At 39.0% G+C, this 18,745-nt stretch overlaps 1 protein-coding gene across 1 annotated transcript in view; it reads left to right on the forward strand.

Moving 5' to 3' along the window:
- The window catches only part of ATP1B3 (ATPase Na+/K+ transporting subunit beta 3), a 41,579-nt gene that overhangs the window by 19,318 nt on the left and 3,516 nt on the right, over positions 1 to 18,745 (forward strand). Inside the window, exons 2-5 of the mRNA XM_027091598.1 lie at positions 43 to 171; positions 4,498 to 4,605; positions 10,093 to 10,277; positions 13,000 to 13,050. Of these exons, the coding sequence (XP_026947399.1) occupies positions 43 to 171; positions 4,498 to 4,605; positions 10,093 to 10,277; positions 13,000 to 13,050 (473 nt within the window). The remainder of the gene's footprint in view (positions 1 to 42; positions 172 to 4,497; positions 4,606 to 10,092; positions 10,278 to 12,999; positions 13,051 to 18,745) is intronic.

Raw genomic sequence — 18,745 nt, forward strand, 5'->3', positions numbered from 1 at the left:
TGTGTATATCTTCAACTTTATGAGTTTTATTTTCTTTTACAGGTTTGATCTTGCTCTTCTACCTAGTCTTTTATGGGTTCCTGGCTGCACTCTTTACATTCACAATGTGGGCTATGCTTCAGACTCTGAACGATGAGGTTCCAAAATATCGTGACCAGATTCCTAGTCCAGGTAATTAATTATGTTGTGATTATCATGGCTTCTAACAAAATTGGGTTATACTTTTATCTTCTCCGTAAGTCTGTATTACATAGCCAGTAGAAGATGTTAAACTTTAGGGTTAGATAATGTGAAAGTTTTGATTTTGTTTGTTGTTTAATATTTACATAGTGATATAAAGACCTTTAATATTTACATACTGATATAAAAACCTTTAATATTTACACAGTGATACAAAACCCTGGCTGATAAATCTTGAGTCTTTTGCCAAGAGTAAGCAGAAATGAATATTGAGAGTTAAAGTGAAGCCAGATTGATGAATATAGTTATAGTTATGAATGGTGTTTATGAATATTGTATAGTAATTTCACTTTGCTCTGAGTAATTTACTTATGAAGTATATATTTCAGCTCTGGTGTGGGTTAGAGCATTGGTCTTGTAAAATACATGCTTCATGTTTTTGTTTGTTTGTTTGTTTGTTTTTTTGCGGTACACGGGCCTCTCACTGTTGTGGCCTCTCCCATTGCGGAGCACAGGCTCCGGACGCGCAGGCTCAGTGGCCATGGCTCACGGGCCCAGCCGCTCCCCGGCATGTGGGATCTTCCTGGACCGGGGCACGAACCCGTGTCCCCTGCATTGGCAGGTGGACTCTCAACCACTGCGCCACCAAGGAAGCCCCATGCTTCGTGTTTTTAATTGCTTAGTGTGGAAATGGTAAGAAGTCAATAGAGAATAAAATGAGTATACTCTTAATATGTTGAATTATTCTCTATTGATTGTCTTAGGGAAAAAAATTTCCTCTAGGATACTGGAGAATGTACCTTCGTACGGAAGAAAATCTTAACCTGGAGCACTTGTTTAAGTCACATTTTCTCCTTCCTGATTTTATTCTTTTTAAACAGTTGGTCTTTGAATGTTAGCTCCGCTTTTGTTGGTGCACACGGCCCTTGTCCTCAAAGTGCTAGTAAATAACAATAATGTGCAGAACTCCAGTGTATCTAATTCCCAGAAATATAAACAACGTCCAGAGATGCTAGCAAAGGGACGGCTCTCCATGGAGGAGCGTGATTTGGGCAGCAGGCAGAGTGGGCATGCAGGCCAGGGAAGGTGGGAGTCTGCAGCAGGAGGTTTCTGTCTGCAGCAGTGGTTCTCTTCCAGCAGTGATTTGCCCCCCAAGGCCATTCAGCACTGTCTGGAGACATTTTTGGTTGTCACAACTGCAGATGTGCTACTGTGAGTAGAGGCCAGAGGTGCTGCTAAACATCCCTATAGTGCATGGGACAACCTCCCACAACAAAGAATCATCTAGTTCAGAATGTCATTAGGCCCACGGCTGAGGAACCCTAGCCTAGATCCTTGCCCACTGCATGGACTTCTCAGCTATATCAGCAGCGAGATTGAACCAGTTTCCCCAACCAGTTTTCTTAAAAAGTTTGTTCTAATGGCTTTTCCTTTGTTTGCAGCTAATATTTATCTAAATATCATGAATAACTCTTTTGGTCTATTTGACCATGTATCTGAGACCAGCTCCATGCTAATTTTTTCCTCATCTTTCATTGTAGCCCTGTTTTCTTTCTACCTAGATGAATTCTAAGATAATTATTTCTCTTGCTGCCTTAAGTTATGTGACTATTACTGTTGAACATAAGCTGATCTATTTCAGAAATATTAAACCATTTATAATTTCATGAATAATAAAAGCAGTAAAATGTGTTCAATATACTTTTTTAAGTATATAATTTTAAACTGAGTTCCTTAAAATCATTCACCAAGTGTATTATAGTACTTAAAAACTTAATATTAGTTCAAATAAACAAATATATATGCACACGTATTCATATTATATATCAATATAATATTAGATGAATGTATACTAGTTTGTCAAATATGATTTTCTCTTCATAAAGGAATTATGGGTAATTAAATTTTATTTCTACTTCTTTTTTCTAAGGTTTTTTTTTTTTAACAATGACCATATTCAAGTTTTTTTTGTTTTGTTTTGTTTTTTTGCGGTACGCGGGCCTCTCACTGTTGCGGCCTCTCCCGTTGCGGAGCACAGGCTCCAGACGCGCAGGCTCAGTGGCCATGGTTCACGGGCCCAGCCGCTCCGTGGCATGTGGGATCTTCCCGGACCGGGGCACAAACCCGCGTCCCCTGCATCAGCAGGTGGACTCTCAACCACTCCGCCACCAGGGAGGCCCTAAGTTTTATTTTTAAATGGCATCATTTCAATAATGTATTTGCACCTGGTAAAATAAATGCTAGTTTGAAATTGGTATGTGTATTAACATATACATGCATATGATATAAACACGTACCATCCATGCACACCCCTATAGAAGCACACACATGCATACACACATATTCATGCTCCAGTGGTTTAAATTATAAAGACGTAAGAGTTACTGTAGTTTTCACATTCTGTTGATGTTCATGGTTTGGGGTAAGCCAAGACTTTATTTGGAGGACGTAGGTGTACTGCGTCAAAAAATGCAGCCGTACGGCACATTCCTGCTGTGTTTTTTTTTACTTAAGAGTTTCAAACAGGCTGTTAAATGAACTAAGGCTCCAAGAGCATTGCTCAGCAAGATCTAAGAAGTAACTTGTATCAGAAACTCAGTTTTAGACATTCTGGTCTACAGAGTTTTTGTAAATTGAGTCATTTAAAACTTCCCATAGAAATAAGTCATGTTAAAGGAATGTAATCTTTTTTTTATAAAGCATAGACATTTTCATATTTTTCTTTAAAATTTCTTTCAAACTGGATGTTTTATTAAAAGTTGGGTTTTTCTTAAAGTTGGGTGTTTTTATACAGTTATGTATAAGCTGCCTTGATTCTGTTACTTTTTCACTTACAGTATATTATTTCTTGTTCCTTCTGTAAAACCTTAAAAATGAAAACATACAATTTCAGACATACACAGATGGTCACTTCATATACTGGATGGTCAGGTTTTATTTCTACATTGAACATTTTTATTAAAAAGTCAGAAAGTTACTATTGATTTTGTAGTAGGTGGAGGGGTAAGGAAAAATAGGCATATGAGATGCTCCAAATCCAAGCGATCTGGTATGTTGAGATAGTAGGTGAATGGGGAATCTAATTGGGGCTCTTTTGTGCTGTATATGGAATAAGATTTGCTCTGCCATTTGGGAACATTGAGTGTTTCATCATAGTTGAGTAGCATCGGATCTATTGTAGTTTAACGCAAGAACCATGCAGATCAACAAAGGCAAGTATTTAGGATTTGAAAGAAACTGGGTTTGATCTAAAACGAATTAGATGTCTATGAGCAGCAATTTTTTTTTTTTTGGCTGCATTGGGTCTTCATTGCTGTGCACAGGCTTTCTCTAGTTGCAAACAGCAAAAGCAATTTTAATGAAAACTAAAACAACCTTGTTATTTATTTTCAGATTCAATGCAAGGCTTATCTATAATAACTTTGATATATGGGGAATGTTTAGAAACTAGTGAGAATTTTAGGATTTTTTTGTTTAAGCCTTTGTGCAAGGCTGAATGTAGATCTAATGCTTTTAAATTAAACAATTTTTTTTATGAAGTAGAGTTGATTTACAATGCTGTGCCAATCTCTGCTGTACAGCACAGTGACTCAGTTATACATGTATAGACACACTTTTGATCTAATGCTTTTAAATCAAGGAAAGCTTAAAGTTGGAAGCCTGATTGTTAGAGATAAATAGGCTTACATTTTCTGTTAATAAACTCATGCAAACATATTCTATATACATGGGTGTTGATTGCTAATGTGAAATTGTTGGTGGTTATGCGTCAGTTCAGTATGAGAAAACCACATTTTAGTTATCGAGCAGTGTTTATTATTGAAGGAAGAATATTTAACTGTAGAGTTAAAATTGTATAGGCCTCTTTCACTGAATAAGGTAAGCTTTCTTTACGAATGTTTTCATACAGTTGTAATTTGAATGACAAAGTGCTTAGATTTTGATTTGCTAAAATTTTCTCTATATTAATGGCAAATTGGCAAAACCTAAAAATATTTAATAGAAAATGAATGTAGAAAGTACAAAGGAAAACTTGCATCTTTTAAATTAAGGAACAGAGCAATTCTAACTAAGATTTAGAGGAGGTTTCTAATTGGTAATGTCCGAGGTGATTGTGAAGATGTGGAATTTTTTCATTTTAGATGTCTCTTCGTAGTCAGATAGAAGTGAAAGGTTCTTGATAATTTCAACCTACCTGTGAAAACAATTTCCACAAAATTTACTGAGATCTTCCTTTTTAGAGATAAGAGTAAGGAGAAGGAAGGAGAGAAGGGAATTGCTATAATTAATTTCCCCCCTTTTCTTTTATCTCTATAGGGCTTATGGTTTTTCCAAAACCGGTGACAGCATTGGATTTTTCATTCAGCGTGTCTAATCCAGAGTCCTATAGAGGGTACATTAATGACCTTAAGAAATTTCTAAAGTGTAAGTATGTTTTTTTAGAGTAAGTTAAAAATTTTAGTTATTACAGAAACTAGTACCAAATTATGATTACTTTTAGAAACATTATTCTTAGAGTTTGTCTTGCCTTTTTCTTTCTTTCTGTTAAACACAGTCAATTGAGAGGACTTGGCAAGTGGAATTTACTGTTATTCATGATGAATTTATGATTAGTCCATATTCTGACTTACGGAAAGCACAGGGGCCTAACCCTAATGGGCAGTTTATTTGATTTTTTTTTTAATCTACCCTTTAATAAGTACATGAAATAGGTTCATTGAAGCATAACATTTATATCTGCATCAAAACAAATAGCATGTGACTAATGGAGCAAAACTATATTATAAAATGATGCCTCTAAGGATTTGGATCTTCGGGTCCAGTGTAGTGCTTGCGGTGTGGGGACGAGGAATGGTGTTCCTCATTAAAAGAAAAAAAGTTTGTGTATCGGTTGTGAGTTTTTCAGAGCTACTGGTTGCAGTGCTTTCTAATAGCCGTCCTGGCCCAGTTTTCCCTTCCGTTTTGTCTGCCCTGACTCCACGGTATCAACATTCACCCGAATAGCCATCAAGCGCATGGCCTCTTGGTTCACGGCTGCCGCAGCTCTTCCTCAGCCACGCTCTCCTGCAGTTGCTTCTTAGAATGTGCAGGACTCCATTGCCACGGCCGCTGATGGGGCTCCCTATACAACCTTCTCGTTTGCTTAACTTGCCCTCGCTCTTTGTCTCCCTCACTGGGACTTCCAGTTGACTGACCCTTTTATTTTATCCCAGCCACTCCCCGCTCAGCTGCCCTTCTGGTCAAGCTCGTCGATTCCATAGTTTTTCATTTCATTTTTACTTAAGCCAGTACTCTAAAATCCCTCGCCTCCTAGTCCGTTTGTCATAAAACTTGCAAGTAGATGAAGCCGTGCAGTGCCCCTAGATGAAGCCCTGTAATTCCTGGATGGAGCTCTTCCTTTGAGCCTGCCCTCTGAAGACTAATTAGCACTGTGAATACTTGATCACCTCCCTCAAATGGATCGGATCTACTGCCTGGCAATCCTGCTGAATTTCCCTGGGTAATTCTCTGAAGGGATTATTTCCAGCCTCTACTCAAAACTTTAGCTCCTTACCTTTTCCCCTATAACTCACTTTCTTCATATAACCTGGTTTCCTACTTCACGAGAAACTAGAAATACTCAGGTGGAAAATCCCCCAGTTTCCTTGTTACCAGTAAAACCAGCCTTCAGTTGCAGCCTTTTTGTCTGTGATTTTCCTCCTGCTCTGACAAGGGGAGCTGCCCTTCCTCTTATCTAAGTCCACCTGTCCGGGTCACGTTTTGCATCTCATCCCCTCTCACTGCCTCGAGCATCATGCTAATTACTAATTCTTCTCGTATATGTTTAGCCTCTCTGTTGGATCCTTTCTTGTCAACATGTAGAAATCCTCAACCTCCCTCCTATCTTAAATCAAAAACCTTTTGATCCTGGTCTTCTACTACCTACCGTCCTAAATCTCTTTCCCTTGGAAGTTAAATGTATATTTATTATTTAAATGGAGATGTTTTTGTGAGAGTATAATCCATGGTTTGAAAACCGAATAGTAAAGAAAGGCGTATAAGTAGAACAGTAATTCTCTGCCGTACTCTGTTCTAGCTGCAGTCCTGTTCCTTTATTCAACAAATACTTCTTTTTGAGGGTCTTTTTTGTGTCAAGCACTCTTCTAATTTCCATCAATGAACAAACAAAGTTTCTGTGTTCGTGGAGTTTTTATAATCTAGTGGTGTGTTAGAAGGTAATAAGTGCTGTGGAGGAAAATAAGGCAGAGAAAGGAAATAGGGAGAGTTGAGAGGGCTGTAATTTTAAGCAGAGTGGTCTGGGAAGGCCTCATTGAAAGGGAATGTTTGAGGAAAGATCTAAGGATGAGGGAAGTAGCCATGGAACTACCCAGCAGTAGGTGCAAAGGCCCTGAGGCTCACAGTGTCCAGTGTGTTCAGCGTTCATGAAGGAAGTCAGAGGGACTGGATGGAGTAAGTGGGGAGAGAGTAGTAGGAGATTGAGGTCAGGGAGTTAAAGGAGGACCAGATTGTGTAGGCCTTAGAGGCTGTTGTTCAGTTCTTTGACTTTCACAGTGACCAGGATGGAGGTTCTTAAGCAGAGAATAACATCATCTCACTCAGATTTTTAAAGGATCACTCAGGCTGTTTTTTGAGACTGTAGAGGGGAATCAGGGAAGCTGGTTAGGAGGCCGTTGCAGTCACCTAGATGAGTGGAGATAGTGGCAAGGTCAGGAGCAGTGAGGCTGTGAGAAATCGTCTGATTCTGGATACATTTTCAACAGGAAATAACTTCATACTTTTGAACTTTTTCTTCTGTATCTTTAAATGCAATCTGCTGGCTCTTGATTTATCACTTTTATACATTGTCTTTACTTCCTGCCATGTTAAATGAGGATTTAGCTCACATGCCTCACACCTTCCCCTAATCTCAATTCAAAAGTAATTGAATTACTATTTTATTTTCATTATTGGTTGCCTTCTTATACTTGTCTTTACGTCATATTCTACCATCTGTAGAGACTCTCGTCTAACTCCCTTATTTGTATACTATCGTTTGAGAGTTCTCTTATGTCCCTTTTTTCTGGAAAACTCCTCCCTAGAGTCCTTCCCCTCTGCTGCAGTCTGTACTGGTTTCTGTCTAGGGCTTCTACCACCCAGCTGTCATTTGGGGAGTTCGTTTGATCCCTTTCGGATTGGATTCACTGTTTCTTGCCTCCTGCGTTCTTTTTCTTTATTTATTCCCTAGTTTTGATGGAGTATATTCTCAAATAACTTTGTAAGAAAAGATACATGAATACTCTTCCATTGTATATATACCACTATACTATTTAGCCATAAAAAAAGAATGAAATCTTACTATTTGCAGCAACATGGATGGACCTAAAGGGCATGATGCTAAGTGAAATAAACAGACAAATACCAAATGATCTCACTTATATGTGGAATCTAAGAAACAAATAAGAAAACCAAGCTCATAGATGCAGAGAACAGATAGATTGGTTGTTGCCAGAGGCAGCAGGGGGCTGGGCTGAAGTTGTGAAGGAAGGTCAAAAGGTACACACTTCCAGTTAGAAATAAATAAGCCCTGGGGATGTAATGTACAGCATGGTGACGCTAGTTAACACGACTGTATTGCGTATTGGGAAGTTCCTAAGAGAGTAGATCTTAAAAGTCCTCGTCACAAGAAAAAAATTTGTAACTATACATAGCGACAAGATGTTAACTAGACTTATCGTGGTGATCATTTCACAATGTGTACAAATATTCAAGCATTCATTGTGTTGTACACATGAAACATGTTATATGTGAATTATATCTCAATTTGTATTTAAATTTAAAAAAATTTTTTAAGATACATGGAATGTAGGTTTTTAATCCTTTCATTTCTGAAAATGACTTCTGCTTTTATTGTTCTAGTTTAGCTGTGTATATAATTTTAGTTCCTTTGTATTTGCCTTTTTCTGCTCAACAGTGTTTTTTGTTTTTGTTTTTAAATGTATTTCCTTAGGGTTCTAAAATTTCCAAGTGTTGGTGTCAGTCTCTGAAATATCACTTTGTTGGAAACTTGATGGGGTCTTTCGAGATGAAGAGTTAGATTCTCCAGTTGAGGAAACTATTATTACTTGAAAATTTCCTCACCTCAGTTTTCTGGTTCTCTTTCTAGAGCTATTCTGTTAGTTGTTGGGTTTTGGATCTCTTGTTTTTCTCTCATTTTCTACTTTTGCTTTATTATACTGGGGATTTACTTTTAGATCTTCAATGTTCAGCACGCCCTCCCCCCTCCCTTTTTTTAAACTTTGAATTGTCATTGTTGCTCTTAGGAATGCCTTTCTGGTGTTTAAAAGATACAGTCTCTTGTTAAAAGATACATTATCTGCTCTGGGTTGGGTTTTTTTTCCCCCCTTGAATACTAATTAGAATTTAAAATCTTATATTGTTCAAATTATCTTTCAGGTCTCTCCCCCCCCCCCCCCCCGTTTACCTGCACCTTTTTCTATCTTACTTTAGGCTTTCCTCAGGAATGTGGGGTTCTGTGCTCTCTCTGGGAATGGTCACCTTTCTCTGTTCCCATCATGTGCTGAGCAGGGGTCTTCATATTCTGACCATTCATCCAACTCCTTGACTTAGAGCGGTTTTGTGTAGAAGTGGAAGTTGGCATCATACAAAAATGGTCCCTGATGAACTGTACCAACAGAGTATATGCAGGAGAAGCCCTTGGAGGAAACTGATGTAGGCCTTGAATATTTTCTGCCAAATGACATTCATGATTGTGCCACGAAAGTCAAAAAGGAGTGACGAATGTCAGTGGTACTGTTTTGTTTTAAAAGTTTACTCCTATCCCCCCTCCCCAATACCTGAGTCATTCTTGGCTATTTAATGGGTACATAGTTCCCATGATATCCTAATTTTTGATAAATAAAAGTTGAAACCAAAATTTTTGACTTTTTTTTTTTTAAGGGAAAGATCATACTTCCTTTTAAATGTGTTTACTTTGGGACTTCCCTGGTGGTCCAGTGGTTCAGCACTTTCCCTGCTGGGGCCTGGGTTCAGTCCCTGGCCTGGGAACTAAGATCCCACAAGCCTCGTGGCATGGCAAGCAAGCAAGCAAATGAACAAATTTAAATAAATTTAAATAAATAAATAAAGTTAAATAAGTATATGTGAGTACTTTGAAATTTTGGTTCCTGTTTTTGGTTGAATTCATTTTAGGCTGGCCTTTTTCTGGTACCATTTATACCCACACACCAACAGTTATTGAGGCATTGTGGCACCGTGTTTATTAGTGAGTGCCTTGCAGTAGCCTAAGCTCATTGAGGGCAGGGTCCACAGCAGACTGGCTCCCCATTGTGCCCCTTTTGTCTAACAGTGTGTCAAGTGCACAGCAAACATTCGAAAAATTGTTGAATTGTCTCCCTCTCCTTCCTTCCCTATCTCCAAGTTGTAACCATTTTACTCCTTCATCCCCTTTGGATCTATCTTGTTACCTCCATCTCTGCTGAAAACACCCTTTTGTAAGCTAACGTTAACTCACATGTACACCTTTCTTTAGGCCCTTCATTTATGATTTTATCCTCAACACCTGTCTTACCCACTACACTGTAAATTACCTCCATAAGGGCAGAGGTAATGCGTTTTTATGTCCTCACCATTGTATCTTTTGGGCCAAGAGCATCGCGGGCGTTCAGGTAATGCTGTAGCCGTGGCTAGTGCCACCTAATGGTGACAAAAGAAATCTGTCACCCAGTTTGTATTGAAATGAAATAAACTGCAAAGCGCTAGATAGCAATCGGACTTTAAAGGAACAGACTTAACATTTTTTCCCTAAAATTTTCCAGTAAATGGCATTGCTGTTTTTGTCTTTGAAGAATGTTGTCCAAAGGATGATATATTTCTAGTTGTGTTTAAGGTCCTTTTTGGCTGTTTCCTTTTTAGCGTATGGCTTAGAAGAACAGAAGAATCTCACAAATTGTCAGAGTGGAGCGCTTTTTGAGCAGAAGGGTCCAGAATATACTTCGTGTCGGTTTCCTCTTGTCTTACTTGAAGCGTGCAGTGGTGTGGATGATCCCGAGTTTGGCTACTCCACAGGACGCCCTTGTATTCTTGTGAAAATGAACAGAGTATGTACATAATTTATTGCTGCGGCTGCTTTTTCCAAATCTCTTCTATTAAGAAGCTGGCAACTGTTTATTCAGTGCTCTCTCACTTGGTGGTAGCTTGTGTAAAAAGCTAACAGTGATATTGACCTTTGGAAAATTAATACAGAAAAAAACAATTGGTTCATAGATTAGTCATAAATTAGGGAGTAACGCAACTTCAGTTTTTCTCTTTTGGAACTAGCTGTATGCACTTAAGCGTAGATCAGAGCTTCAGGGATCAGGTATTCTGGGGATCATGCCCACAGCATGGTTGTGTTAATGTGCTGTGCTCATCTTTGCATCCTGTGTGGCAATGTAATTTAAAATCCCACGGCAAACTTAAAAAGTTTTGGCTTATTTAACTTTTTCTGAATATTTAGTAGCAAAGCATAGCTTTATAGTATATGTCTATGTAATTAAATAGTAGAAATAGAGATAAATTTGTATTAAAATGAACCCAGCAGCATCTTGCCATGTTGTCCAGAGAAAGTGCCTGAATTGTATAGCCATTAGCAAACCAAGAAGCTAATGTGCTCTACATTTAAGTAACAATGTTGTGGAGTCATTGTGCAAAAGGAAGATGCTTTCCTTGCATAATGAAGTGATCTCCAAACCCTGTGCCTTCCTGCTCTATAAATGGTACTGCAGAGTTGTGTTCTGATAGAGTTAACCTGTTGAGGCCTGTATGGTCTCCCTTGAAGAATGAGGTAATTCCTGGTCATTTACGCAGAGAAAAGGCAATTTCCTAAACAGGTGCAGACCTCTCAAGGGCTTGAGTTTACGTACCACTAAAGTTACCATCCCTAATAAAACTAAAACTTGAGTCTTCTGAAGTTGGCACTGCTAAATAAGGAGTTTCCCTGTAGGGAGAGTCACCTAGACCCTTAAGCGCCCAGACTGGCTTCCCTCCAGCCTCTCTTTCCCCTGTCCCCATGGACAGCGACAGTTTCTGATTATCTCATAGCACTCCGGAAATCATTCTGAAACATTGCCTGGCACATAGTAAGCGCTCAATAAACATTTAATGGGATGTTTTAGCAAAACTTAGGAACTAAGGTTAACAAAGTGGAGGTGAAACTGAAGGCAAGATGGGTAGGCCTGGAAGTGGGAGCAATCTGAACAGCTATTTCAAGGGGACCCCTACTTTCCTCAGAAATGCCAGGGAGCTCATACATACCACATACTGTTAAATAAAGTAGAAATGAGTTTTCACAATCCACACAAGAAACCCAGATAGTTTATTCCTCGGTATCTGTGGGGAATTGATTCTAGGACCCCTGAGGACACCAAAATCTGGAGGTGCTCAAGTCCCTTATATAAAATGGTGTAGTATTTGCATGTAACCTGCGCACATCCTCCGGTGTACTCAAGCATCTCTAGAGCACTTATACCTAATTCAGTGTAAGTGCTGTGTAAAAAGTTGTCAGCACACAGCAAATTCGAATTTTGCTCTTTGGAACTTTCTGGAATTTTTTCCCCCAGATGTTTTTGATCTGCGATTGGTTGAATCTGCAGATGTGGAACCCCCGCCCCCCCGGATAGGGAGGGCCAACTGTAATGTGAAGCCAGGTGATCTAGCTTGTAAGATGAAGTAAATCCATTCCCTCCCACAGGGATGCCTTCTGTAATCCCTGCCTCCTAGGAGTATCTTCACAACACCTAGATTGATGGAAAATCTGTTCCCAATGTAAAGCCAAGAGAAGAAATTCCAGTTCCATCTGCCACAGGACCAACCTTCTGAGTTTGTTTTCTTTGTCAGTATGTCCTCTGAATGATGAGGATGTGAGATTATACTTGCTGATAGGGCAGAACTTCACAGGCATGCCAGGAAGGCATCATCAGGCACACAGGGATCGGCAGTGACATGTTGCATAAGGGTGTAGCAGGGCATTTAATCCCAGTATAGTTTGTTCCAAAATCATTGCAAGGGCACGGATAGTTACTGCTCTTGAAATTATTATTTCGGTTGCAACAATACCTGTCTTTCGGGAGGAGTACTTACATTTTACAGGCATTCACATTAAAATGTATATAAATTATAAAATTATATAAATTAAAATGCATATAATTCAAAAGGACAAAAAATCCTCTCATAAAATATATGGATAAATATCTGTTATCATTCATACTAAGTTAGTTATATCAACCACATAAATGAAAGCCTCATTACATAGAACTGAGTGGTGCTGTGAGAGTCCTCAAAATGGGATTCATTAAGCGTATGTGTTTTGTAGAACAGATAGATGTGAAATACAACAGGGCTCTGTGGAAGCCTTATGGAAACATGGTAGCGTTGTGACCTAATATATTTTCATGAAGAACAGTTATTATATTACGCCTTTACCATTCTTATTTGCATTAATGATGTGTTCATATAAGTAACAAAATGTAAAGGTTTCTGTTTATTTCTTGTTTTAGGGTAGCAAAGTGCAATGCTGTGTTTTGGTCAATTCGTTGATAACTGATTTATTTTCTAAATTGTCCTAGTACTATATAATAAGAGAGATAATTGGTAAGATTATTGTGTTGAAAAGTCTGTTCTAATCCTCTAAAATGAAATTAAAGTAAAAGGCAGAGGTAACAGGGTTTTAATGCAGTGTTAGTGTTCATCTCAACCCTCCCACCCGTGTCCCCAGCAATGAAGGAAGACGTTCTGTTGTGTACAGTTGTGATGTTTCAGTTAATCAATGTTTCTTTACCTTAGATAATTGGATTAAAGCCTCAAGGAGAACCAAGGATAGAATGTATTTTGAAGGTTAGTATTCAGAAAATAACCCAACTTCTGTTAAAACCTTAGTGTATCTTAAAAATACTTTAAAAGTCTAATGAATTTAGTCATTTTTTTCTTCCCTGTCACATTTTTAAAGTCCATTGTAGTCCCATTCTTAGAAGAATGAAACTCCACCAACCTTTGGGGGTAGCCCTTCTCTGTTTGCTAATAATAATTCAAAAAGACTTATTTTCCATGTGCATTTGATTTCACATACTTTGCCTTTATATTTACATATACCATATTTCACTGATTTTAAGATTCATTTTCTTTTTTCTAGCTTGATAACACCAAAATTGGGGTTGGCCTTATAACTGATAGTGACTTAATAGTGTATAAGATTTTTTCTTTCTTAATAGTACATAAATTGGTGTACATCAGTGGCATCTGAGATTTAATGAAAAACATGGTACATTTTCCTTAAGGAGGCATTATTTTGCTCTCTCATCCCTACTTTATTTTTTCCAGAGCACTGTGCTGTTTTCCTTTCATAATTTCTTTTGTTTTCTCTCCATGCTGCAAAGTTCAACTAAGACAAATATGTAAATGATGGGTAAGAGTTCTCAGGAGAAACTGTTAAGTTCTAAATTTAATTTTATCATTGTGTAAAATATTAGCATTCCAGCTCCAGTTAATATGTCAGAAGTGTCTTACTTGAAATGTTACACTGAAATCACTTCTAAAGTTGTTTGCCAAAGAAAACTGTAATCCCTTTTAACGATGAATGGATTTCTTATTTGGGCAGAAACTTCTTGCTGGGTGGTTCTCAAATCTGATCATGCATCAGAATCACTTGGAGGGTTTCTTAGGTACCAGTTCTGCAGTTTCTGACTCAGTAGGTCCGGGGTGAGGCTGCAGAATTTGCGTTTTTAACTAAAGTTTCCAAGTGATGGTGATGCTGCTGGTCTGGGACCCACACTCTGAGAACTCCTGCTTTAGAATATCCTTATTGATTTATTTTGAGTATTTATTCACGATTTAGAATAGAATGAAAAGCTGGGAAGTTTGTGTTTTTCTCATCTGGGTTGAAGTATGCATGTGTGACCATAGGCAGCTCACTTTATCTCCTTATGCCATAGTAGCTCAGCAGGAAACTTGGATTAAAAAATCAGAACCTCACTTAAAACCAGATGCTGCATCTAAGCTGAGTTTTTCTTGGTATACAAATCCTTCTAAAAATCTAGTGAGCTTCTACTGTCATCTCAAAACAGGAGAAAACGTTACACCTACAAGACAGATTTAGGAAATGTATGGTGTAACTCTGTGATCCCCCTTGCTTGCAGTTCTTTCCAGTAGAAGGTTCCCGAGGCTGGCTGTGAGCCTTCAGCCAGTGGAAGTGCTGATTTTATGAGCGTCCTGTGTGCAGGAACTTTTGCCTCTGCATGTGAGCAGACAATGTAGATATACTTGGAACAGTGGGTCTGTGGAGCCAACACCATCAAGAAAGGAAAACACACACACACACACACACACACACACAGACACACACACACACACAGCCAGAAGGACAAAAGCCTTCCACTCCCTTCCTAAGGTTTACTTCTGTAAGCCTTTGGCCAGTATAAACTCCTCCGTGTTAACTCTTCACTTAGGATTATAAATGGATTTTTCTCCTTGTTATCTGTTATGTATCTTTTGCTTCTAGAACAGTTGGGGGAACTATTCTAGAATAGTTGGGGGAACTTCTAGAATAGTTGGAGGAACATCTGGTCTAATGACTCAGATTTCAATTTGCTGTCCCTTTTGCTTTGAAGAGTTGTGTGGAAAGTACATAAAATAATCAAAATAATAGATGGGGTTTTTGTTTTGTTTATTTAATTGTGGAATATTTTTGTTTTTAGAAAAAAACACAAAATTGGAGGAAATCTTTGTAAAACTGCATTTTACTGCATTGGCTAGTCACAAAGGAGTAATCAGGTGGAATCCATAAATTTTCGAGGTGTGGCTCTGTGAACAGATGGCAACATTTACTGCATATCACCATATTGCTGTTTTCCATTAGATTTGTCTATAATCAAGTGTTCTTATTGTAAATTCTTTAGTTGACTTAATTTTAATATAATACATTTGTCTTTTATTTTGTCTTGTATTCTTAACTTTGATCTGCTTTTATTTATTTATAGGGATTTTTTTTGTCTTGTTTTTGTTTGTTTATTTATTTATTTGGTTGGGCCTGGTCTTACTTGCAGCAGGTGGGCTCCTTAGTTGCAGCTTGCCAACCCCTTAGTTGCAGCACGTGGGCTCCTTAGTTGTGACATGCGAACTCAGTTGAGGCACGCATGTGGGATCTAGTTCCCTGACTAGGAATCAAACCCCTGCGCCCTGCATCGGGAGCGTGGAGTCTTATCCACTGTGCCACTGGGGCAGTCCTTTAATTGCTTTCATACAAGTTAAGAGTCCTGGAAACACTAAAACATTGATGATAGAACATGCTTTTAGAGGTGGCCTTTAATTTTAAAGGATGGTTCCTGCAAAAGATGTAATATTCATATTTATGTCATTAGTGTTTTTTTAAATTTTCTTACAAAAGTGAATCGTGTTCATTTAAGAAAATTTAGAAAAATGCAGAAGGAAAACATTTGGTAAATGCTACCCAGAGTTAATCACTGCTTAGAACATTTGGTGTGTGTTCTTCAAGTTACTTACAGGTGATGACTCTACAGTAGAACCAAAATACATTAGTTTTAAACCTTTATTTTGTTTTCAGTGGAACTTAGTGACTGCTAATAGACTCTTGGACTTAGTTGCTCATGGTTTCCAATATGATGCCATTCGTATACTTAGAGAACCATGACATGTAGCTTCACCGTAAAGTACCTCATCATTGTTCAGATATGCATTTGATTATTTCACAATTTCTAAATGTTAATTTTAAGTAGAAGTCTGCCAACGTGATGGCTTAGGCACAAACCCGTAGAACAATTAATTGAGCATGTGACCATAACTCTGAGCCTCAGTTCCCCTCTCTATAACTGATCCTACACACTTAAGGGCTTTAGGCCTAAATGAGGTAAATATAAACTGAGTGTGGTATGTGGCTGAAAATGCACACTGAAGTGCTCAGTAAACTGTAACCCAGGACTTCCCTGGTGGCACAGTGGTTAAGAATCCACCTGCCAGCGCCAGGGACATGGGTTCAATCCCTGATCCAGGAAGATCCCACATGCCGCGGAGCAGCTAAGCCCGTGCGCCACAGCTACTGAAGCCCGCGCGTACGTGCCGCAACTACTGAGCCCGAGTGCTGTCTGAGCTCTGCAACAAGAGAAGCCACCGCAATGACAAGCCCACGCACCGCAATGAAGAGTAGCCCCGGCTCGCCACAACTAGAGAAAGCCCGCGAACAGCAACAGACCCAACACAGCCAAAAATAAATAAATAAATAAATAAATTAAAGAAAACCTTTTACATTTTGGGGAACATCTCTGTGTTTCTATGAATTATTAAGGAAAAATAGGTTAAAAGTAATTAATGGGGCTTCCCTGGTGGCGCAGTGGTTGGGAGTCCGCCTGCCGATGCCGGGGACGCGGGTTCGTGCCCCGCTCCAGGAGGATCCTGTGTGCCGCAGAGTGGCTGGGCCCGTGAGCCGTGGCCACTGGGCCTGCGTGTCCGGAGCCTGTGCTCCTCAGTGGGAGAGGCCACAACAGTGAGAGGCCCGCGTACCGCAAAAAAAAAAAAAAAAGTAATTAATGTACAAAAGTACTTATATCAAAGTTGACTATTTTTTTCTCCTATATAAAATGTTACTTTAGACTCTTTTTAGCATGTATTCTGGTTTTTTCAATTTGTTTTTCATTTTTATTGGAGTATAGTTGATTTACAATGTTGTGTTAGTTTCAGGTGTACAGCAAAGTGAATCAGTTATACGTACACATATATCCACTCCTTTTTAGATTCTTTTTAGACTTTTTTTAAATTAAGGAGTACAAATGTAGGGTGGTGTTTGAATAGTGAATGAAAAATGGCTTCTGCAGTTTCCCTTAGCCTTGTTATCTCCTGTTCTTCTTTTTTTTTTTTTTATAAATTTATTTTTGGCTGCATTGGGTCTTCATTCAAGCGGGCGCTGCTCTTCCTTGCAGTGCACGGGCTTCTCATTGTGGCGGCTTCTCTTGTTGCGGAGCACAGGCTATAGGCGTGCTGTACTTGTGGCACGTGGGCTTAGTTGCTCCACGACATGTGGGATCTTCCCTGACCAGGGCTCGAACCCATGTCCCCTGCGTTGGCAGGCGGATTCTTAACCACTGTGCCACCATGGAAGCCCCTCTCCTGTTCTTTCTACGTATTGTTGATCTGGATCGTTAGAACTTGCCCTTTTTGTGGGTTGTCATCGCTTTATGCTTTGCTGTCTTGCCTGTGTCGCTTGTCCATGTGTTTCTCTCACCCCATGCACATCTGCTGCTTCGTGGTGGTTAAGGGAAGTAAGCAGAGTACCGCTTCCCTTAGAGAAGATTCTTAGTTTTGCTATAGTGTTTCATGTATGCTTTCAAAAGTAGAAATTCGTTTATTCAAATCTAGAATGCAAACATTTAGTAACGTTTTAATTAGTGCCTTGTGAAGTTGCCACTGATTTTAATCGTTGTCTGTCATCTACTCAGTATGTGTAAAAGTGACAGTCATTAATATTGGGTCTACTCAGAATGTGTTACATGAGAATTTTCATAAATTGCTTATTTTTCAAGAAGAATACTAGATTTGTATCATTATCTTGTATATCAGTTTTTTTTTGAGGTATGGTTGATTTATAATATTACATAAGTTTCAGGTGTGCAACACAGTGATTCACAATTGTTAAATATTATACTTCATGTATAGTTATTATAAAATATTGGCTATATTCCCTGTGCTGTACAGTTTATCCTTGTAGCTTTTCTATTTTTATTTTTTTATAAATTTATTTTATTTATTTATTGTTTTTGGCTACCTTGGGTCTTCGTTGCTGCATGCGGGCTTTCTCTGGTTGCGGTGAGTGGGGGCTACTCTTTGTTGCGGTGAGCGGGTTTCTCATTGCGGTAGCTTCTCTTGTTGTGGAGCACAGGCTGTAGGCGCGTGGGCTTCAGTAGTTGTGGCACGCGGGCTCAGTAGTTGTGGCTCGCGGGCTCTAGAGCGCAGGCTCAGTAGTTGTGGCGCACGGACTTAGTTGTTCCGCGGCATGTGGGATCTTCCCGGACCAGGGCTCAAACCCGTGTCGCCTGCATTGACAGGTGGATTCCCAACCACTGTGCCACCAGGGAAGCCCAGCTTATTTGTCTTATACATGGTAGTTTGTACCTCTTAATCCCCTACCCCTATATTGCCCCTCTCCCCTTCCCTCTCCCCAAAGGTAACTACTAATTTGTTTTCTATATCTGAGAGTCTGTTTCTTTTTTGTTGTATCAGTTTTTTGTTTGCTTGTTTGTTTGTTTAAATTTATTTTTTGGCTGTGCCTAGCGGCATCCCAGATCTTAGTTTCCTGACCAGGGATGGAATCCGTGCCCCCTGCAGTGGAAGCGCAGAGGCTTAACCACTGGACCGCCAGGGAAGTTCCTGTATCAGCTTTTTTAATACGTGGAATATAATTGCAGTAGACATATAATACCTCTAACTGATTTACATGTGCCCGTAAAAATTATTCAAGGGAAATGTGGTATTTAAATTAGTTAAGAAGGGTATTCCTTGGAGTACTTTAAATTTTCCCCAACAGTGT

Source organism: Aethalodelphis obliquidens, unplaced genomic scaffold (genome assembly GCF_003676395.1).
Source record: "Aethalodelphis obliquidens isolate GAN/ISIS:26980383/991018 unplaced genomic scaffold, ASM367639v1 scaffold72, whole genome shotgun sequence".
Classification (NCBI taxonomy): domain Eukaryota; kingdom Metazoa; phylum Chordata; class Mammalia; order Artiodactyla; family Delphinidae; genus Aethalodelphis; species Aethalodelphis obliquidens.